Below are 23,472 nucleotides of genomic sequence, written 5' to 3'. Positions count from 1 at the left end.
TAGTTTTTTTCTGAATATTTCGAAAACAAAATTTGCTAGGTATGTACAACTTTATACCAAAAGAGAAGTTGTATACAGCTTTAAAAATTGGGAACATACCCTATAAAAAAAAGAAGCACTGTACTGCACTAAGTCCATATGGACAAAGTAAAAAATAATGACAGGTACCTTTATTTTTTTCACTACCAGAAAATATTCAGCATTATGTTTGAATCTGTTATGGCAGGTTATAAAAAAGGTAAAACCTTATAGGGAATTGTGCTTTCACCATCATTAAACATGAACTGATCAGCATTAACTTTAACTTTTTTCATTATTTCATTCTTTCTTCTGGCTATCTTCCTTATACATCACTTTAACTCAGACTATTTTACTTCATATTTATAACTTATCAGACTTATAATATTATCATTTTTGATAATATTTTTTCCAGCATGTACCGGCAAAGTATACATGCCGCGAACAACCAACCTCTCTCTCTGCTCCTAAACCAAAATATCCGATCTAAAATTCCTCTTACAACGATCCTAGCTAGGGGGTTTAGGTTCACTCGAACTTTATTTTTATTCTCTGCTTAGTATAAATAGTTACCAATCGTTGGTATATCTTTATTCAGAACTCCGCAATTATTTTAAAATTCTATTTCCGGAACGAAGAAAAAACGAATTGAAGAGCGGGGCAGTAATTAAATCTTGGAAGCGGCACCTGCCAAATATAGGTACACAGACTCTTGAAATTTATTTACATTTAATATTTTAAAACGCAAAAAGACATGAACTTTATCGATTTTTATTGTATACAGGGTAAAAATAAAATTCTACAATATTTTAAAAAAATATTAAAAAATAGTTTGTTATACAGGGACTTTTAAGAAATTTACATTAAACTGTTATTTGTAGGTCGTTTTGAATGAAAGCCGTCCTTTAAAATTTGTAAAAACTCCTTCGCTGAGGTCGGGAAACGAAATTAGCAAAAACGATCCAAAACTTGACCCCTCAGCAATTATCCAAATAGTCAACAATAGCGCTGTTGTTAAATTCAATCCCAACGTCGACAAACAGAGAGAGTTTGCGAAAGAACTGGGACAGATAGAAAATAAAGGTATAGCTGGACAATTTGTTGTACAGTACGACGTGGAGAGAGATCCCTATAAAGGAGAGGTGAGTTATTTAGTTTTGTTTGTATGTGGTAATTTTTTGTTAAAACATTAGTCGTATATGCTTTGTAAGTATTTGATGTATTATTAGCCACAAAAACTAGCCACTGCCACAAAAAAACGTCTAAAACTAAAGACAGCGATGGGTTTTGTGTTAGTTCCAATTGTTAGTTAGACTCAGGATAAAGCGGTTTTCTGCTCAGAATTTTTTTTATATGCATGAAATTGATTAACTATTTGACAGTAGGTAGAAAATAGCTCAAAGATCAATATCTGCTCTATAGTAATATGTGCTTTCCTCTGGAGGTGGTTAGCACCCCAACTCCAACCCAACTCGGGGAGTGGAAAATATTTTTCAAAAAAAAACTAAGGCCACTCACCTCAATCACTCACTCATCTCACTCACCTTCCTTACTCACTCACCTCATTCACTTACCTAACTAACCATCCACCCCCACTCACCTTCCTTAGTCACCTTACTCACTTAACTTACTCACTCATAAATGTCTATAACTCCATGAATTTTACTCCGATCACTCGCCGGCCGCTTCAAGCTTTGCTTCTGAGAGAACGGTTCATTCTACGCAAAAAGAACTAATTAACATTTCTGTTCACAATTTACTGAGCTACATTTTTTATTTGAAACATTTTTTTCTACGGCGTACAGGTTTTTGTTAAATCGTTATTTTTTTGAGTTTTTACCCCTCGTTTACGTTTTTTTTTTAAATAATACGTTTTTTTGAGTAGAGTATGGGCCGCTTGGGCTACCCCCTCCACTCTCACTCTGGCATCACGCTCACGACTAGCGTCATATCAAGAAGACACTACGACGTATCATCGTTCTTCTTCTTCTTTCCGTCTATCACTTCTTGTAATCTACAGGGTATAGTTAGAAAGTCAAAGCAACTCATGTTTTGCTGGAAAGGATATAACGTAAAGAATACAATGACAAAAATCAAACATGGTGACCGGTCAAAGAGGCATTAAGTTTGTAGAACGACATGTGAGGTATCACAGGAAATAGAAAGAATACAGTACGAAACGTATATTTATAGAGGAAATGTGCAGATTACGTTATTGTTTACAGAATAAATAAAAAAACAAAAAAATAATAATTAAGTTCTTTTTATTTCTTTTTATTATTGTAAAATTCAAAATGTTTATTCATCACCATTACATCATATCTTCGTTGTTATTAACCCGATTTTGACGTACGAGATGTTAAATGAAAGGGAAGAGAAAGCGTAAAGATTTGCATACTATGTAAGGTTGGTTTTACAGGGAAGCCCGGGGGTAAAAGTGGTAAACTTTCTTGAAATTTTGTTAGGGTCCCAAAATTGATATTCTCTGCAAAATTCAGCTTATTCGTATGATCTTTAGGGGTCAAACCTCTGACGATTGGACTATTATATAAATATTTACATTTAAATATGGTGTACATACTCGTAAAATTAATAACAAGAACATTGATAACGGTTATTTACGAATTAATACTACTGTTCTAGCTTACAATAAGATGTTTTTTTCAGATTTTTTAAAAAAATGATCTGCCGATGTTATTGGGGCATACTTCAGGGTACTAATTAACTCAGGATCTAAATGAACAATAACACTGATTACCATTTAAAATTTTTGGCACTTCTTCTTCTTCTGCGCTTTTGCGCGGTCGTTCGATACTTCTTCTGCCCATTGGTGACTTATCTCTTGCTATTTTGACGACACAGGTCTCATCCATTCTGCTTATGTGGTTATTCCATTCTTTTTTTCTATTTTGTGTCCATTCATTTATACACTGTACGTTACATTTTCTTCTAATGTCTTCACTTCTTATTCGATCTCTCAACCTATTTCCTGTAAATCTTCTCAGTACTCTTATCTTTGCCGTTCCGTTTCCAGTAGCATTTGCGTTGTGGCTATGTCAGATCTTGTTTCTGAGGCATATGTCATTATTGGTCTTATAGAGACTTTATAAATTCTTGACCTCATCTCAGTGTCAATGTGTCTGTTTCGCCACATAGTATTTGGCACTTCTATTAGAAGTAAATAACCATAATTTTTTTGAAATACATCGCTACATTTTTTTTAGCTGGCAGTAGTACTCGATTTATCCCCACAACATGTGATTAATTTTTATCTTTCAAATTACAGATGCATCTTAACCCTGCGTTGGTGTAGTGGAGTGTGATACACCCCACGCATGCAAAAAATGAAATTTCTCTCAAAAATCGTCCTCTATTGTTCAGTAGCTGTTACTTTAACATCAATCTATCGAGTAGCATTGTTATTTTCATAATTTCTTTAATACCCACTTAAATAGATGTTAGAGTATGCCGCAAGAGTATGCCGCAAGAGTATACCGCAAGAGTATGTCACACCCCACCACACCTCTGGCGTCAGTCAGTTAATCATTGGTGATGCCTGGACATTTTTTCCGAACTTCACGTGATTTTTTTGTTTTTTACTCTGGTTATTGTGCTCAAAATTTGTTATGAATATGTGTAGTTATAAACAAGAGCAAGCAAGGTTGCTAAGATTCTGGGAAGAGGTACAAAGTGATGAAGATAACTCTATTCCTGATTCCGAAGACGAAGTACAGCTCGACAATGTTAGTGAAAGTTCTCATGACACAGACACAGAAGAAGATGGCGACGAAGATGAAAGTGAACAAGAGAATGGAGATAATGTGAGTACATTTGCTAGATATTATTGAGACAGAGATAAAGTGACGAAATGGGCTAAAAAGGTAGAACTACGATCGGATCGCACTAGAGCCAAAAATATAATTTCTCAATTGTCTGGCGTGAAACGACACGCTAAAGAAGCTAAAACTGCAATTGATTGTTGAAAGCTTTTCGTGGATGACATAGTCATTGGTGATATTGTAAAACATACTAATGAGAAAATCAATTCAGGAAGTGAACGTTACAACGATGATCACCAATACGTAGTAAACGAGACCTCTGAGCAAGAAATCAAGGCTGTATTTGGATTACTTTTTTTAGCAGGAATTAATCGATCGTCCCGGCGAAACCTTGAAGTTTTCTGGGCAAATAACGGCACAGAAATGCCAATATTCAAAAAAAAAACTATGTCTCTAAAACGCTTTCAATTTCTGCTAAGGTGCTTGCGGTTTGAGAATGGAGCTACATGCGTAGATAGAATCAAAATCAATAAATTAGCCCCAATTAAAGGTGTTTTCGAAAGAGTAGTTGACAATTTTTAGTCTGCCTATACACCTGGCATGTATCTCACTGTTGATGAAAAATTGGAGGCATTTCGTGGCAGGTGCCCTTTTCGGCAATACATTCCAAATAAACCGGCACGTTATGGAATCAAAATCTTTGCTTTAGTCGATTCAAGATGTTATTATACTACAAACTTGTAAATTTATTGTGGTTCTCAATGGGATGGTCCTTTCAAACTGAGTACAAAGCCTACATATGTAGTTTTACGATTGATTTCACCAGTGCCTGGCAGCAAACGAAATATCACATTTGATAATTAGTTCACTAATTATCCAACAACAATGCAACAACTTCTTGAAGAACGCCAATTAACATCTGTGGGTACTATCCGAAAGAATAAGAAGCAAATTCCTTCCACAATGGTCAACACAAAAAATCGAGAACAATATTCTACATTTTTTGGTTTCCAACAAAATACAACCTTAGTATCCTATATCCCAAAGAAAAACAAAAATGTTCTATTGTTATCAACACTACACCATAATGACAGAATAGACTCATCTACGGAAAACGGTAGGAAGCCAGAAATGTTACTAAATGCTACAATGTTACTAAAGGAGGGGTTGATCCGTTGATAAGTTATCAGGTACATACGACGTTTCCCGAAACAGCAGAAGGTGGCCGTTGACGGTATTCTATGTACTCTTGAATATGTGTGGAATTAACTCTCAAGTAATCTATAAGATCAACAATAATGACTATACACTGAAGCGTCGAAAATATTTGAAATATCTTAGTTTGTCACTGATAGCAGATTCTATGGAAGAAAGACAACAGAATCCTTGGTTGCCGAGAAAACTGCGTGAGACACTGGGCTATAAGACTGCAGATTGTAATGAACCGTTGCCTAAACGTCAGAAAGTATAAGGTAGATGTATAGTGTGTCCCAGATTAAGAGACAGAAAAAGTCGCTACGTGTGTTAGGATTGCAGACATTTTGTTTGTTTAAAACACGCATGTTTTGAAATGCAATACTTGCGTCAACGAGGAAAGTCAGTAAATGATGTTGTAACTTTTGTTGATGTATGTATTATTCTTTATAACGTTTATTTGTTTATAAGTCAATAAAGAAAATTGTGTTGTGTTTTGTGTTCAGAAGTCTTTAGTTTTTTTATTCATTTCAGAAAAATGTAATGATTTTAAGTTGCTATTTCTGCTAGTTTTGAACTGTGCAATAAATTGTTTAAGCCGATAATACTTTTTTAATTTTTTTAATAGTACGCACTATTTCAAACGAAAAGTATATACTTTTGATGCAGATACTCAAGTATTGAGTTTTCCAAGACGTATTTTGCTATGGGGTATGTCACACCCCACCACATCAGACACGTAAGTTTTAATCATCACACCAACGCAGGGTTAAATAAGTTATTCTTAATTTCAATTGGAAACATTTCTGATGAGAATGATTTAATTTAAATTGCAGATCCTTCTCAAGGATGGATACTTCGTACATTTCTTTGCTCCAGAAGATGTTGAGCCTCTATCGAAACACGTCGTGTTTATCTTGGATACCAGTAGTAGTATGAGCGGAAGAAAGATCAAGCAACTAAAGGAAGCTATGGGCAACATTTTGGATCAACTCAAAAAGACCGACGCTTTTCATATAGTAGAGTTTAATAGCGAAATTCTTGTGTGGAATATGAACACAGAATCAAGACTCGTTGTAGATATTACTAACGAAAGAGACCCTTTTGGTGAACTTGCTGTAAGTGTTTACTAAATTTATACGATACGTTTAACATTAATGCCCTAATGTAAAGTTTGTTATGTTTTGAAGTATGTGTCCAGCTGGTTCATTTCTAAATATTTGTAGTTCCTTGTATTCTATAATGTTCTGTAGCAGTCGCTGCTAAACATGTATCTCCCTGAGTTATCTCTAATGCTCTCAAACTTGTTGTTATTTATTTATTTATAAAGCTCAACAAGCTTTAAAACCCTATTTACATTTATTTATACAAAATAAATTTAACATTTTCTATAGTTTTTCTATACATTTCTTTACCACTTTCTTCCACTGGTATCTGTCCAATGTTTTTTCTTTTGTCAGTCTTTATCTTTTTCTTTGTTTACCTTTTTTGCTTTTCATTGACTTTCGTGATATAGTTCTTTAAGTTTTATTATTGTATTATTCCTTATTCTCCATTGACCATTTATTATTGCACCTCCATTTATTGCTCTTTCTATTTGCTCTTTCCCATCTGTATAAAAGGTATATTTCTGATTTTTTAAGCATTTAAATTTCAGATGCATATATAGCTGTAGGCCTGATAACTGTTTTGTAGATTCCAATTTTTGTTTTTCTTGAGACATATTTGGATTTAATTAATGATCGCAATGCTTCATACTTTTTGTTGTCTTTTGCTATTCTTGTCTTTATATCCCCTTTTTCATATCCCGTTTTATCTAATTTTACATCCAGGTAAGTAAATTCTAAAACTTTTTTAAAACTTCCTGCGATCTCGACTTCTATGTATTTTGTCTTCATTTTGATCTTTCCCTGTATCATACGTTCAGTTTTTTCCATGTCATCATTAATATACAGGGTGTAAGAAAAAGCTAGGTCATAAATTAAATCACGTATTCTGGGACCAAAAATAGTTCAATTGAATCTAACTTACCTTATTACAAATGTGTACATAAAAAATATTATTGAAGTTATAAAATAAAAATCGATTTTTTCCAATATATTGAAAACTGTTATAGATTTTATGTTAAAAATGACATAAACTTAAATCATTCATGCCTAAACAATATTCAAATATATTACAATCATATCTAGCGAACAGACATTTTAGAGTTAAACAAGAAGATGCATACACTGATCTCAAGGATATTGAAGCAGGTGTTCCACAAGGGAGTGTATTGGGTCCAGTCCTATATCTAATATACACGTGTGATATACCTGAACTAGAAGACGACACCATAGCTACCTTCGCAGATGACACTGCTGTCTTAGCGGTAAGTGACACTGTCGAAGAAGCTACAGAAAAACTACAAAATTCAATAAATAAAATCCATGAATGGACCAAAAAATGGAAAATTAAACTGAATGAGAATAAATCAGTCCATATAAATTTTACCAATAAGAGAATTAATAATATTCCTATTAGAATAAATGATGTCCAAGTGCCTATTGCAACATCAGCAAAGTACTTAGGGATCACTCTTGATGCGAAACTTCGCTGGAAAGCTCACGTGAAGAAGAAAAGAAAAGAACTAGGCATCCGCTACAAGAAAATGTATTGGTTAATGAGAAGACATTCCTCTCTATCCATAAATAATAAACTCCTTATCTATAAACAAATACTGAGACCAGTATGGACCTATGGCTGCCAACTCTGGGGCTGTGCCAAGCCTAGTAACATCAAAGTAATCCAGATATTCCAGAATAAATTACTGAGGAACATCGTAGATGCGCCTTGGTACGTTAGGAACAACGACCTTCACCGGGACCTCAAGATGGAAGACGTCAATCAGATAATCAAGAAATTTGCAGGGAGCCATGAACAACGACTCCATCATCATGTAAACGTCGAGGCTATCCAGCTCCTCGACAATACGAACTTAGAAAGAAGGCTCAAAAGAACAAAGCCTTTTGAACTGGTATAATGAGTGAGTGAAAAGCAGAGTAAAGTGTTGTGCGAGTATGCATGCTAAATTTAATGCTAGTTATTAGAAATAATAGGAAAGATACTAGTGAGTAGACACCTAATTTTAAGATTTCATTAGTAATTTAAGTTAGAAACAAATTGATAATTGGTCTTACTGACCAGATTTTAATGTAAGTACACTTCTGTGTGTTTAGTAAAAAAAAAAAATGTTAAAAATGAATATGTGGCTTTATTATGGCAGGAATATCTTAAAAACAAAATTATAGTAAAATTTTTACACCCCACAAAAATTTTATAAGGGTTTTGTTTCGTTAAACCTCCCAAATGTTTGTATACGTTCCAATTAAATTATTATTGTGGTGACACAATGTTTAAACTTTGGTAATGATTGTCGACCAAAAGTAGATACAAACTATGAATTTTGGAAGCAATTGAAGAAATCCCTGGAAGCAGTACAAGAGTAGTAGCGGCTTAATTAGATGTTTCTCACATGATGATTCAGAGAATATTCCTGGAACAGCAGTTTCATCCTTATCACTTCACACCCGTTCAAGAATTACTGGATGAAGATTATCCTAGAAGAATCTTCTTCTTCAAGTGCCATTTCCGCTGCGGAGGTCGGCAATTATCATAGCTATTCGGACTTTTAAGACGGCTACTCTGAAAAGTTCATTTGATCTACATCCATACCACTCTGTCAGGTTGCGCAACCATGAAATTCTACGCCTTCTTATGCTTCTCTTTCCTTGGATCTTGACCTGCATAATCAGTTGGAGCAAGGTGTATTTCTTTTTCTCCACGTGTAATATGTCCGAGATATTCCAATTTTATTGTTTTAATTGTATTTAAAATTTCTATTTCTTTATTCATTTTTCTCAGAACCTCTTTGTTTGTGACGTGTTCTGTCCACGATATTTTCAGAATTCTTCTATTCACCCACAGCTCCAATGGTTCTTGATGTCGCATTCAAGGTTCAAGATTCCATTCCATAAAACAAAGTCGAAAAAACCTAGCATTTCGCCAACCTAATTCTTAGTTCCAATTTTAAATCCCTTGTACATAGCACTCATTTTGTTAAAATTTGCTCTAGCTTTTTCTATTCTGATTTTGATCTCCTGAATGTAATCATTTGTGGAGTTAATCATTGTTCCCAGATATGCATATTTGTCCACTTGTTCGACGTTGGTTCCGTTTATTAGATTCTCGTTATTTCATTGAGTTTTCGATATTCTCATAAATTTCGTCTTCTTGACGTTCATCTTTAGACCGTACTCTTTTTATGTTCCGCTATTCTGGTCACCAGTCTCTGAAGATCTTTAATATTTTCGACTAAGATCACAGTGTCATCCGCATATCTAATGCTGGTAATGGGAACTCCATTTACCTGTATCCCAGCTGTTTTACCCTCAAGAGATTTTTTTAGGATCTCTTCGAAGTAGGCATTAAAAATAATTGTGACAATACGCATCTCTGTCTCAATCCACTAATTTCAATTTCTTCTGACAGCTTTTCATGAACAAGTACTTTTGCTCGCTGTTTATAGTATAAATTTGATATGATCCTGAGGTTGTTGAAGTCAATCCTTCTTTGATTTCAGGACATTCATTAATTGTTTATGTCGTACTTTATCGAATGCTTTTTTATAGTCAATAAAACATGCGTATATATCTTAATTGATATCCAGGCATCTTTGTATCAGTATATTAAGTGAGACAAGAGAAGAAAATACAGAAAATATTCACGCGTTCCTAGCTAATGGTGTGGTAATCGCTGCATTCTCTTGCGTTTGAATGGAGTTCTCCTAAAAGAATGGGGTTTTACAATTGGTTTTAACGGAAAACACACAAAAGGTCAATTTAATTAATCATGTTTTGTTTACAGACGAAGCTGCCTTTAACAGAAATGCCATTACAAACCATCATAACATGCACATCTGGGCCAAAGAAAAACACTACAGTAGTTCTTCCAAACAATTTAAACAATAAAAATTATTTACACTTTCTACAAAATGTATTACTAGAGTACCTAGACGATGTCAACTTTGCAGTCAGGAAAAATATGTTGTTTTTACTGGATGGCGTCCCAGCGTATTACCATAATGAAATAAGAGAATGATGCGCCTATTTCTTGGCCACCCAGAGATGCAGATCTTAACCCAATTGACTTTTGCTTCTTTGGTTTTATGAAAGGGTACGTATATTCCGTACCAATTATGAACAAACAACAACTAAGGAACATAATCATGGAAGCTGCAAATCAATTTCGTCTGAAGCCTATATTTTTTAAAATATTCTATTTTCCTTTTCAAAACGGTGCCGAATGTGTATTCAAGAAAATGAAGGTCATTTTGAATATTTGTAAAATCCATCACATATTTGTAAATGGTTAAGTAATATTATAGAGACCTGGTCTTAATAGGAAAAATTATTTATATTTTACATTTTGTTAGGTACTCAAAAATTTTGAAATATAAAAAAGCCGTAATCTTAAAAAAGAAGCCGCACCTCTCTAAAAACTGGCTTATTGAAAAAGTACTTAGAAGCAAAAAAGTTTTAAAACATTGTGTTTAACTAATGGTACCCTAATAATAATTTAATTGGAACGTATACAAACAATATGAGGGGGGCGTAAGGGAACAATACCCCCATAAAATTTTTATGGGGTGTACAAATTTTAATGTTATTTTTTTAAACAATATTTCTGCCATAAGAAAGCCACATGTCGATTTTCAATATAAAATCTCTAACAGTTTTCGATATATTGGAAAAAATCGATTTTCATTTTCTAAATTCAAAGGGCTGTACCTACCTTCTTTTACGTGCACATTTGTACTAAGTTAGGTTAAATCAAACTATTTTTGGCCCCAGAATACGTGATTTAATTGATGACCTACCTTTTTGTTACATCCTGTATTTTTTCCCTTAATGTCTCTCAGTTTACTTGTGTTTTTCATTATAGTGCCGCGTAGATTAAATTTATTGTAATTCACGTTATATCTGCTGTTTTTCTATCTCTAATGCCAAACATTAAGTTCGCCTCTTCATTATGGATTTGTCGCCAAAGTGACCAATCACGACACATATTGTTACTTTGGGTGGCCAATCACAAAGCTCGCTATTAACTGCTTAGTCATTAGTCTCCCGGCGGAAGATTGCAGCGAATTCGCAAATACAAAGTGTATAAAAGAGCAGCACATCTTCCGATCGGGATCTAGTCGTCTTACACTACTAGCCCCGCTAGACTTTGTTGGCTTGGTGCCACTTCCAGTACTACTTTGAGTTTTATTATTAATTAAGTGACGATTTTTCGTCGAAGACGTCGAAAGAAGAAGACTTCATCAACTTCTAAGAAATTCTTTTAATAGTTGAGTAAATACGAAGCCGTGGCTATGACATTACTCGAACCATAAGAGGTACAGGAACCGGCGTGTTGACTGAGAACGTTCCCTGCCAGATAGACACGACCATTAAAATAGACAGTGGTCTTAAAACTATTTCTGATCGCCTGGAAATGACACAGCGTTCCCTAGGGCCATTGACAGTCAAAAGCAAATAAAAGCCCCAAGCGGGCTTGGAATTGCTTTTCCACCCAGTGGCCAAGCTGCGATAGAACTTCATCGCCAGAAACCTTACGTAAATAGTAACCGTTCTTACAGGATCACAAATATTGTTTACGAAAGGTAGTGACACGCAGTAGGGGCAGTCGAAGAGTCAACACTGTGTCGACGTTCTTGTACCTCTCGAGGAGTGTAAACATGGCCACACAGCGAGGTGTAAAGTGCCGACAACTCTGTGAAACTCGAGGTATACACCGTGCCTAGAATACTAAACCCATATTTATATTCATGTAAGACAAGTCATTGTAAGAAAGTTTCGAACTGTTAGAGTATTCTGGTTGCCGGTGTCTCCTTGTCGACCACAGAGGCCCGGTAAACTTCTCGCAACACAGAAGCCTAAATCACATCAAACTCCACGAGGATGGAATCAAGAAACTTACGATCCTCCTCCAGAGCGGTGGCCGTAGAGCATCAAGAAGCTCCAAACACCATGGAGGATGCTACGGCCGTACGACAGATTTGGTCCACTTATTCTCGTCATTTATTAGCGTTATTTATTCTCGTTATCTTTCCAGCCCAGTTGCACTTTTTATGTGCTATGTTCTCGACAGCTTCTTAAATTTTTGGTATAGCGCCTATAGTAGGTATCATTTGGGACTATATCTCTTAGAGTTATTTCAACCTTGAATTAATTAGTTTTGACTATATAATGCTTCAATTTTAGAAATTAAATTTGCCATACGCAGTGTCTGCTACCAGAGCAGCAATCGCCAAAGGAAAAGAAGTAATAGGCAAGCTTTTTGCTACTGGACTTACCAAAATGTTAGCCAGTATTGAAACCGGTTTATATTTAGTAAACCAAGAACTAAAGAAGGCATCAAGACGACAGCCACTAATTATCTTTTTGACAGACGGCGAACCGAACATGGGAATTTCCAAAACGGACGAAATTATAAATATTGTAAGTAATCATTTCAAAATAAATAAAAACGGTGTGACAATGTGTAACAGAAAAAGTGTATTAAGAAAAAGGGTAATTATCGCAAAAATAATAAGAAATAAAAGAATGCGTCATTTTTCTACAGACAGTTACACTAAGTCAAGAGTTTTAGTTTCAATTACTTTCAAATGTTACGGTGTTATTGAACGTTTCATTGCGTTGTGCTGTTCTTCGTTCAGATTTTATATTCTGAAGAATTCCCTTGTCATAAAATAATTATTTATGTCGATTATTTATTAACCCACTCACGATACATTTTACAGCCACCATAGCTTACCCACTTGAAATTTGATAATGAAGCAGAAATATTTGTCTAAAACCATGCCCCAGTTTGTGAGATATAAATTGGACATTTTGTATGTTAAGTGAATCACTTCTACATTTATACTTTATCGGTGTCGAGTATATGAACCTAATCTAATATTTTTATAATGAGTTACACTTGCCCCAGATGTCTCCATAACTCTAGTACCAACATCACAGATATGCCATATTTTCACTACCTTTGCATACTGGTCTGTGATGTTGGTATGTATGTCATGACGACAAAACGTTTTCGGAATCCATATTCCATCATCAGTGTCCTAAAAAGTATATAACCACTTTAATTAAAAAGAACATGAAGTTTAAATTTTGACCAAGGTTAATACAAAATGTGCTTAATACTTACTAGGTGTACATGTGTTGAACCACTAAATTTCTGAGTAAAAACTCGTTAAAAGTTATAGATTACAATTTGGTTTACATAATTTAGTCTTATATATTAGGATGTTAAAGTTACCAGTGGATTTGATAACATGGCAACGTATGACTCCACATGAAGTTGCTGGTCCTGAGACAAAGTGTCTACGGTGGACTTGATGATAGCAACTGATTGAAATGACAAAATTGACATATTAGGACGTAAGTTCGAACAAAACAGTCAGTGTAACTTATTGTCTGTGTCTGAATATGACAGAAGCCAGCAATATTTAAAATATGAATAAGTTAAAATTAAAATAATCAATGGATCAATAATTGCAAAGATATTCAACAACATATACAACTCTGGAGAAATACCAACAGAATGGCTGAAATCTGAGCTTATTGCACTTCCAAAAAAACCAGGAGTCAAAAAATGCGAAGATTACCGTACTATAAACCTCATGAATTATCTCCTAAAATTGTTCTTAAAGATAATTCATAAGAGAATCTACAAGTTGTGTGAAAGTCAAATTTCCCCCAACCAGTTCGGGTTCACAAATGCTATTGGTACTAGAGAGGCTTTGTTCAAGCACAAGTCTTTTTCCAGAGATGCATAGACGTCAACTGCGACGTATACGCATGTCTGGTTGATTACGAGAAAGCGGTTGATCGAGTACATCACGCCAAGATGATGCAAATACTAAAAAAAGCAGGAATTAACAACCGAGATCTGAAAATAATTAGAAATATTTACTGGAATCAGACAGCAAATCTCAGATTTGAAGGTAAACACACTAACTATGTGAAAATCATTCGTATAGTGAGGCAAGGCAGTATTTTGTCTCCTCTAATCTTCAATCTCTACTCTGAAAGAATATTTATTGAAGCTTTGCACGAAACTGAAAAAGGTATTCTACTAAATGGTTACCGGCTAAACCACATCAGATATGCAGATGAGACCATAATATTTGCAGATAACTTAGAAGACCTACAAGTTCTTATGAACAAAATCACATATTACAGTCAACAATATGGACTCAATATAAACATTAAGAAGACAAAGCTTATAATAATTAGCAAGAAAAGGATAACAGAAGGTCAACTCTACGTTCCGTCTGCGCGAACGCAGACGGAAGCTATCTTGACAAGCAGAGTGGGCATTCTGATTATTTATGATTCTGTGGTTAAGGCTGTATCATTTATAATTAAAGTGACAACAATATTTCTCGGAATTTCGAGATTCAAAAGACTCCAGACAATGTGACAGATTGTCGGTATACGGTGGGATCGATTCTTGACAGGAGATCAGATCGTTAGACGGACGAATATAAGTATTTAAATATTTTTGATTTTGGAACTCAAGAATTGTCTGTAGAGCCGACGCACTTACTCGGCAGGGTGCTTTATCTGGTGATTAGAGTAGTTTACACGCTGCCATCTATTAAGACTCATTCCTTAGCGTGGAGATTCCTCTTTTCGGTTAGATGAGGGCCTTGATATATATTAAAAAATTATTATTTTTCTTCCTTTTTGGGTTGTCTAGTAAGTAGATGGCCTCAAGTTTCTCATATTCGAGAATTCATTTACGCCTTATTACCAATTTATTTTATTTTACTACCACAACACCGTGATGTACATGAAATATTCTAAACCATTTCAGGTAACAAAAATTAACGAGGATAAGGATTATATACCTATTTTCTCTTTGTCTTTTGGAGACGGTGCGGATAAAAATTTCTTAAGAAAATTATCTCTGAAAAACTTAGGATTTTCCAGGCACATTTACGAAGGACCTGATGCTACTATTCAACTCCAAAATTTCTACAAGGATATCTCATCTCCACTTTTATCAGACATTGAATTTGAATATACTGATGATGTGACGGAAGTATCCAAAAAGAAGTTCCCTGTTTATTTTAAAGGATCAGAACTGGTGGTTGCTGGGAAATATCCAATTGATGAAGGTACGTAATTCAACATCGGTGGGTAACAGTTTGTAATAATTTATGTAAATTTTTTACCAAACGGTTTTTTCTGCTGCTCAAGAGAAGATGCACATATCTGTTATACACATTTTAAAATTATTTAAACAAAATAAAAATAATAAATTTTACAATGAAGTAAAGACCGTTTAAATTTACCGGCATTAAATTTCTTTTTTTAGACGTTAATCTTTTCGCGACCAAAAACAGACTATCTGTTCATCTGCTTTCAAACTCTTATCACACATACAACTCCTCCCTCCTCCCCTCTCATGATATGTGATCTGGTTTCGTAGCTTGTCCTGACGTCTGATCTATGGAATCATCGTAATGCTGAGAAGATATAACAAGAACATTTCGATTCTTTTTTGGTACGTAGGAAACAATGGCGAACTGTTCTCCAAAACCAAACATAGTTGACTGTAGTGGTCGCCGTTTTACATTTAGTAGATCTACTGGCAGTTTACTTTTATTTTTTTTATTATGCCAACATACGACAGTCTATTATTTTTTAATTCGGTAACAAGTTGCACATCTGTAAACCAATCATCTGCCGTTATATTGCGCCCCGTTCCATAAATAGGTTGTGCCAATCTTTTAACGTCATCAGATGGTTTATTACGTTATTCATAGGGTCCCTGGGGTTGCTTTCCAGCTTATATTTCCAGGCTTTAACTATAAAAAGTAACTGCATCACACATAGCATAAATGTTTACTCCGTATTTGGATGGCTTTAAAGGGATATATTGTTTGAACCTGCAACGTCCCCTAAAAGCCTCCAGTCACACACTGTCCTAGTGAATAGATATGTTTACAATTATAAACAAAATCGTCAAGAAGTTCACGAATCTGCGCAATGCAGTCAACAGCTTTCCTTTCAGGTCTTGTGATGCGGTCATCGAAACGCAGGCATCTCATAAGAAACTTAAACCTTCTGAGACTGATAACCAATCGAAATATTTCCACGCCGTGTCCATCTGTACCACAGAGATCTTTTAACTTCATTTTGTTGGCGTGCAAAGTTCCTGCTAGAGATAAAAGACCTATGAAGGTCTTGAGTTCTATCATGTTCGTGTCAGTTGCATCACCTTGTCGGTCAAAGCGATCCCTTACTTCAAGATGAATGTACTGGTTTGTAAACTTGACTATTGTTTGTAGCATTTTATTAGAAAATATCTGACTCCAACATTCTGTATGTAACTTAGCTACTCGTATGCTTCCCGTATTACTCCTGGAAGACGTGTAACCAGGTTATGTGGCTCAGTGCGTCGCTTCTTCGCGCGCGGTGTTTTCATCCATCGAGTTTTTTATGTTTTCCAAAGTAAAATAAATTTTCGTGTAAATCTAGTTATTCCTCTCTCCCACTCTCTTCAGTATCAAAGTCACCAACTCTTTCATCCGTTGGCTGATCTTCCGCATCTGTGTCCGGTTCATCCTCGAAATCTTTCACTTGGTTAGGGTCATCTTCATTTTCGTCCTCTTCTTACATAAATTTTCGAAGATATTCTACATCATGCGGATTATTTAGGTTGTAAATCCGCTTTGTGGCCATTATACTAAAAATAAAAATATAAAATACCACTCATCTATAATAAGTAGGCCGAAAATAGCTTGAACTACGAAAAAAGTAAAACAACACTTACACGTTATGTCGCAATGTATCAATATGATACAATACGCTTGTATGTAAACACACTCAATCACTAGGACGTTACAAATACAACTGAGCGGTAGAATAAATCGGTCTAGGAAGGTACTGTGAAGGTGGGTTCTCCTTACAATAATAGCGTTGAAAATTAGCGAGCTTGAATCATTTTGATACACATGCAACCGACGGAGAGTTAAACCTCCCTAAAACCTCCATCGTCGATGAAAGCCGGCTACTCGGGGATTCAGTTGTTTTGCTATCGAAGTAAAGAGGATACGACTTACATTAACACATTGTAAATATTTTGAATTTTTTACACAGTAGTTTTTTTTAGGAAGTAGTAAAATTTTATTACATCTTTCGGTGTGAGCTCAAGTTTTGAAACCTGTCTTATTTCATTAGAATATCGAAGCGGTAAATACATATTTTAGTGTTGTGAGCAATATGGAAGGCGAGAGCAGTCAAAGTAAACAATGTCCACATTTTTCGATTTTTTTTAAGAAAAAGCTATTATATACAACGTGTATTGTTAACTCCGTGAAAGGAATAAAAGTATGTTGATTAACAAGGTAGTTATTCTATGTAGTGATTTGAGTGTCGGCGATCACTGTATACATAATCTAAAAAAAATTTCCACGCTTTCGTTTTTCGAAACGAAATCCCAACCTAAAAGAAAGTTTAAGTTGAAATAAATTCAGATGATTCAATACCCAAAATATCACGACGTGTGATATTGCAAACATAAGCGCAAATCAACATCAACTATATAAAAAGAAGCAGGAATAGTGTTATTAAAAAAAAAGGTAAAATTATCTTGTAATGGAGACATTAGTTACAAAAAATCCGAGAGTATAGTCGTGAAGGGTGAAAAGTGTACTATTTAGATGAAACTTGGCTCAATCAAGGTCATACTGTATCAAAGGTGTGGTAAGATTTTAAAATTAAAAGTCGTCTTCAATGCCAAAGTGGGAAAAGGTAGACAAGAAAACATTTTAGGGATTTTTGGACTTGGACAACGTAATGACAGGAGAGACAGTTTTTGTAGAATTCTGCGTAGAGAACAATCTAGTGTGAAAAATACATTCTTAAAACTACCCAAGCGTGGTTTATATACTTCGAAGTCACCCGCAAATACTAAACAGAAGGTCATAAGAAATCAGATCGATTATACAACAATTACCGAAATTCAATCAAAAATAACTACAACACTACCTGGAGCCGATGTCCCCTCAGATCATAACTTATTAATCAGTGACATAAATCTCAAACTTAAAAAAGTAAAACGCCAAAAACTGACTAACCGAATAAACACTGACTGTATTTAAAATAATAGTCATAACATTACACACTTACACACGAGATAAAAAAGAAGTTCGAAAAATCGGAAGAAACACATAATGTCGAAGACCACTGGAATTATGCCAAAACCATTATGCAACAACTAAAAAGTATAAGACGATTAATAAGCGCAAACAACAATGGATGACTGACGAAATATTGGGACTAAAATATTATTTATTATATTATTATATTGGGATACCGAAAAAAATAAATGTCAAACAGTGTAGCGATCATGAAATTTTGAAAAGTTTCCTAAGAATACTGCACTCGGGAATTTACAACAAAATATAAGTACAACTAAGTGAAACACAATTTGGTTTCAGAAACAACCTTGGAACCAGAGAAGCACTCTTCAGTTTGCATCGTGGTTCAAAGATGTAGGGATATCGAACAATCGGTATATATGTGTTTTATCGACTTCGAAAAGGCCTTTGACCGAGTAAACCATGACAAACTTATAGGTGTCTTGCAACAGGTGAGAATTGATGACCGAGACCTCCGTATTATCAAAAATTTGTATTGGCATCAATGTGCAAACATACGAATTGGATACAAAACGACGAAATCAATGGAAATACGACGTGGAGTGAGGCAAGGATGTATTCTATCGCCTCTACTTTTTAATATCTACTCCGAATTTATTATCAAAGAAGCCTTAGTTGAAGATACAGGCATTAAAATCAACAGAATTAATGTCAACAATGTCAGATATGCAGACGACACGGTAATAATTGCCTCCAATGAGGAAGACCTGCAACGACTTATAAATAAGGTAACCGAAACATGTAATGAATGTGGGTTAAAACTTAATACTTCTAAGACTTATGGTTGTCAGAAAAACGGAGTTACAACCAACGAACATCAGAGTGTATGGAATAGAGTTAGAAAGAGTCCACAATATTACCTATTTGGGCGTAAACGTTAACGATAACTAGGATATAAATAAAGAAATAAGAAAAAGCCAGAGTCGCCTTCTATAAATTAAAGAAAATTCTAATTAATAGAGATATTACGTTAAACCTTAAAATCACATTAATACGCTGCTACATATTCTTCGCATTGCTGTATGGTATGGACAGCTGCACCCTTACAGAGACACTAATGAAAAAATTGGAGGCCTTTGAGATATGGATTTATCGACGAGTATTGCGGATAAGTTTTGATCGAATAAGAAATTAAATAGTTTTATATCGATTAAAAAAGAGCACAGAAATAACAAAAACGATAAAAATTCGAAAGTTACAATATTTCGGTCATCTATTAAGACATCCAGACAGGTATAACCTTCTACACCTCATAATTCATGGTCAGATCGCCAGAAGGAGAGGCCCAGGCTGAAGAAGAGCATCATGGCTCCGAAATATCCAAGAATGGTATCAAGAGACTACCGCTAATTTATTTATAGCCGCTGTAAACAAAGCTATTATTGCCAATATGATCGCCAACGTTCGATAATCGGTCAGGCTACTAAAAGAAGAAGATATAAATATAATATTATACATAAATATTGATGTTATTAAATACATTTTATTAGATACCCTAACAAATACAAAACGATCATTAATCTGTGATAAATTTGCTGCATGTGAATGATTAAAATATAAATTGCTAGAATATCTGCCATCACAAACTGGCAACGATGTCGTCGCTTTATCGCTTTTACATTTCTGAGAACCTACTGCCTACAAATTTGATTTTTAACCATACCAACAAATTTTCCAAATCATTGTAGTTTACTTTATTTTTATATTGGCGAACAATTTGAAATTCAGTTCCAAGCTTTTGAAATATTTTAATTTTTAATTTTTTTTTAGTTTTCATTAAGTAAGCCGTTATTAGGCCGTTTACAAAAGCCAGTATTTGTTCCAGGGCGTTTGGAAAGATTCTGTCAGAATACATAAATTCCTAATTACCAGTCCCTAAAAACTTTCATCGAAGTCAGATTTAACACGTCAAAAAACAACCGCAGTAACGTTTATAGATCTCACTGCCGCAAACGACAGTGTCTGTAAAGTAGGTCCTATCTACCTTATCAGACAGTCAAGCATATATAAACAATGCAAAAATCAACAACAGAAAACTAAATAATGGTCTACCACAAGATTTAATGTTTGCTCCACTATTATTCACCGTTTGTATAGGCGACCTCCCTGAAACAAAGTTGAAAAAATTAGCTTATGTCGATTACCTGGCTACCGCCTTTCAAAACCAAGCCAAAGAAGTGTGCTAACAGGATTTGAAAGAGTACCTACATATGCTTTGCGACTACTTTAAACGATGGCACCTATGCCCTAATATAACAGTAAAACTGGAACTTGACTCTTCTGGTAACTACAACAAGCAACCACAACAGATACCACAAGGTGGATGTCATTAAACCAAATCTCCCACGCACCATATGGATAAAACAGGACTGTATACGTACGGGGCATGGTAATTGTGCCGACTGTCTACCGATGGGGTCACGCAGATAGTTCACAGTGCGATTGCTGATCCCCGAGACAGACCATTCACCAAATTATAAAGGACTGCTCTATTCGCAGATACAGTAGAGATCTTCAGGCTGTGGAAATTAGATATTGATGTTTTTGTTTGTGAACTAACTTATGTTGTGTTACAAACTTCGTTCAAAATTCACTTTTTATTACCCCTTGTTTTATTTGTAATCTGTGTTATATGGTAATATTGTATTGGCAATGAATTTGAACTCTTAATAAAATTAATAAATAAAAAATAAAAACGAAATAAAAATTTAAATCGTAACTACTTTTCTAGCTTTTGATACCTCCAAGTGGAAAGTTAAGAGTAAGGGCAAGCGCGGTGAAGTCTCATTACCACCAGTAAGGGAAGCAGCAGTCGGGGAATTGGAGCGTCTTTGGGCTTACTTAACGATAAAACACAAGCTGGAACAACGAGAGTTAGTGCAAAATAAAAAACAGCTAACCAAGGAAGCTCTGGATCTGGCGTTAAAATATTCTTTTGTTACTGATGTAAGTTCCCTGGTAGTAGTCAAGCCTAATGAAACCTATGCTATTAACGTCGAGGATTCTTCAAGTAAGTATTTTTTCATTTATTATGTAAAAATCTTTTTTCTTTCAATAGTCCTTGACTTTCCACTCCAATTCATGTTTCCATTTTAATTTGTATCTTTTTCTTTGTTCGCCTTTCAGATGGTCCATCTTTTTAGAGGTCGATCCAGGTATAACCTACCCTAGGTTTTCGCCGTACGATGCGATGTGTTTAGTCCACCTGGTATCCTGGTATCATACCCAAGACCATTTTAATGAAGCAGCGCGTTGTATTACGTCCTCTACTCTTCACCACTGTACGCTGTGTTATTCTCATATTATTGGCGGCTTTTATGGTCAAACAAAAATTTTGCCTTAAGATTTATGGAAATATTGCTGTTCTTAATGACAATTCTATTGAGCTAAACTCTGATTTCTCTGCTAAACTTTATTAGATAAACCAAGTAAATATATTCTTACGTCTTGATCTATTCCCTCTAAAACATTTCTTCGTTCGTTACTACTTATTACAATATCGTCCGCAAAGCGGAGATGATTCAGATATTGTCTATCAATATTTAAATCTTTTTGCTCCCAGTTAAGCAGTTTGAAGACATTCTCTAGAACCAATTTAAATAATTTAGAAGAAATTGTATCGCCTTGTCCCACTTTTTTGTGGTCTCATCAATTTTTATTTTTAATGTAGCGTTTCCGTATTTCTGTTTTGGAACAAATCGTTTAATTTCGAGTCCGTCCTAGCGTTATCCATTGCTTCGAATATGGCCCATACTTCAACTGAATCAAGGGTCTTATCTTTGCAGAAACTTGCCTTTTTTAGAGGCCAATATTTCGAGTTTATAGCTTATTAGTAATCATTTTTGTGAGAATTTTGTATGAATGCGCGAGTAGGCTTATGGGTCCATATTTTTCGATATTCTGCTGATCACCCATCATCTTGTTTTTCGGCATTTCGTCAGCTGCGTGGGACTTTATTACCTGCTAAACATTTGTTGAGAAGAACTTAATTGCCTCTAAACTCTGTACCAGATGTGAATAAGTCGATAAATCAAAAATATAAACTTTTCAGTATGGCCATTTTAATAATTTTAATAGTTTTACAAGAATAAAAAATTTATGTTCAGTTTCGTATTCTTATGAAATTGGTGGCTAATCATGCAACGAATGACGTACATCATTATGAGCTGCAAGTATATCACTTACGCTTAAAAAAATCTTACTTATTCACGCCAAATTTCTGTGTTCTTTATGAGTTACCGACTTATTGTACTTCAATTTCAGGACAAAACATTAAATACGTTTTCATACTTTATTTCTTTATAACACGCAATATTAACTTTAATTGGAAAAGGAAACAAAAAACTACTAACTGTCGGCATCAAACTCTTTTAAATCGGGGTCCAAATCGTACATATCTGTAGTGGGTAAATTCCGGTAAAAATTATAAAAAACTTCATCGATGAGCGGCAAAAGATCAAGTAGGTATTTTTCTTTTCTCCTTGTTAACTGGTAGAACCTTGTCTGTGATTTGGAGCAATATATTTACGTCGTCTAAACTATGTTTGTATTTCACTATTCCAATTCTACTATTATACTGGAACCACTGCACTGGCTACCACAGGAACTTTTCTCCGTCGATGTTAACAACGATTAATGCTCCTTTTCCTAGACTGCTGAAATCTAAGAAATCTTGTTTCATTACCACTACTTTAAATGGTTTCTTTCTTTTGCAGGATCTTACCATCTGATACCAGCCAATAGGGTAATTGATCTTAATGTGTGTTATCTTCTTTTCTTTTCTTTCTTTCATGATCTGTATTACACGTAAAAGCTAAACGTCCACAGTTGACGCTTATAAAAGAGAGTGTTCGCTATTAAAAAGGTGGTTGGAAGGCACTATTGAAGATCAAAAGTGTATGCTCTTTTTTAGTGCCTGAAGACGCAACCTCCTTAACCACCTGTTTCGCCTTATAGGCATCGTCTGCGAGCTGATGGTGTTTAGCCTTCTCTTGTCTTAAATTCTCTTTCTCCTCTTCCTCTTCAAAATCTTTTAATTTTGTTTCGAAAATATCACATTTAGAATAAGTATCCTGTTTAGGTTTTTTAATGTAAGGTTCTAACTGTGAAAGCAGTTCTTGTACAACATTAATGAGACCTGTTTGTCTACTGTTTTTTTGTACATGTCATACATTTTAGAAATAGATAAGTCACTATACTAAA

At 34.8% G+C, this 23,472-nt stretch overlaps 2 protein-coding genes across 2 annotated transcripts in view; one reads left to right on the top strand and one right to left on the bottom strand.

Moving 5' to 3' along the window:
• The window catches only part of LOC140447412 (pyrokinin-1 receptor-like), a 649,679-nt gene that overhangs the window by 76,165 nt on the left and 550,042 nt on the right, over positions 1–23,472 (bottom strand). The window lies entirely within an intron of this gene.
• Positions 1–23,472, top strand: part of LOC140447411 (inter alpha-trypsin inhibitor, heavy chain 4-like) — a 57,436-nt gene that overhangs the window by 12,376 nt on the left and 21,588 nt on the right. The window contains exons 4-8 of the mRNA XM_072540049.1: positions 900–1,160; positions 5,828–6,109; positions 12,296–12,532; positions 14,916–15,219; positions 21,002–21,280. Of these exons, the coding sequence (XP_072396150.1) occupies positions 900–1,160; positions 5,828–6,109; positions 12,296–12,532; positions 14,916–15,219; positions 21,002–21,280 (1,363 nt within the window). The remainder of the gene's footprint in view (positions 1–899; positions 1,161–5,827; positions 6,110–12,295; positions 12,533–14,915; positions 15,220–21,001; positions 21,281–23,472) is intronic.

This window comes from Diabrotica undecimpunctata, chromosome 8 (genome assembly GCF_040954645.1).
Source record: "Diabrotica undecimpunctata isolate CICGRU chromosome 8, icDiaUnde3, whole genome shotgun sequence".
Taxonomy (NCBI): Eukaryota; Metazoa; Arthropoda; class Insecta; order Coleoptera; family Chrysomelidae; genus Diabrotica; species Diabrotica undecimpunctata.
This window is presented reverse-complemented; position numbering and strand designations above follow the sequence as displayed.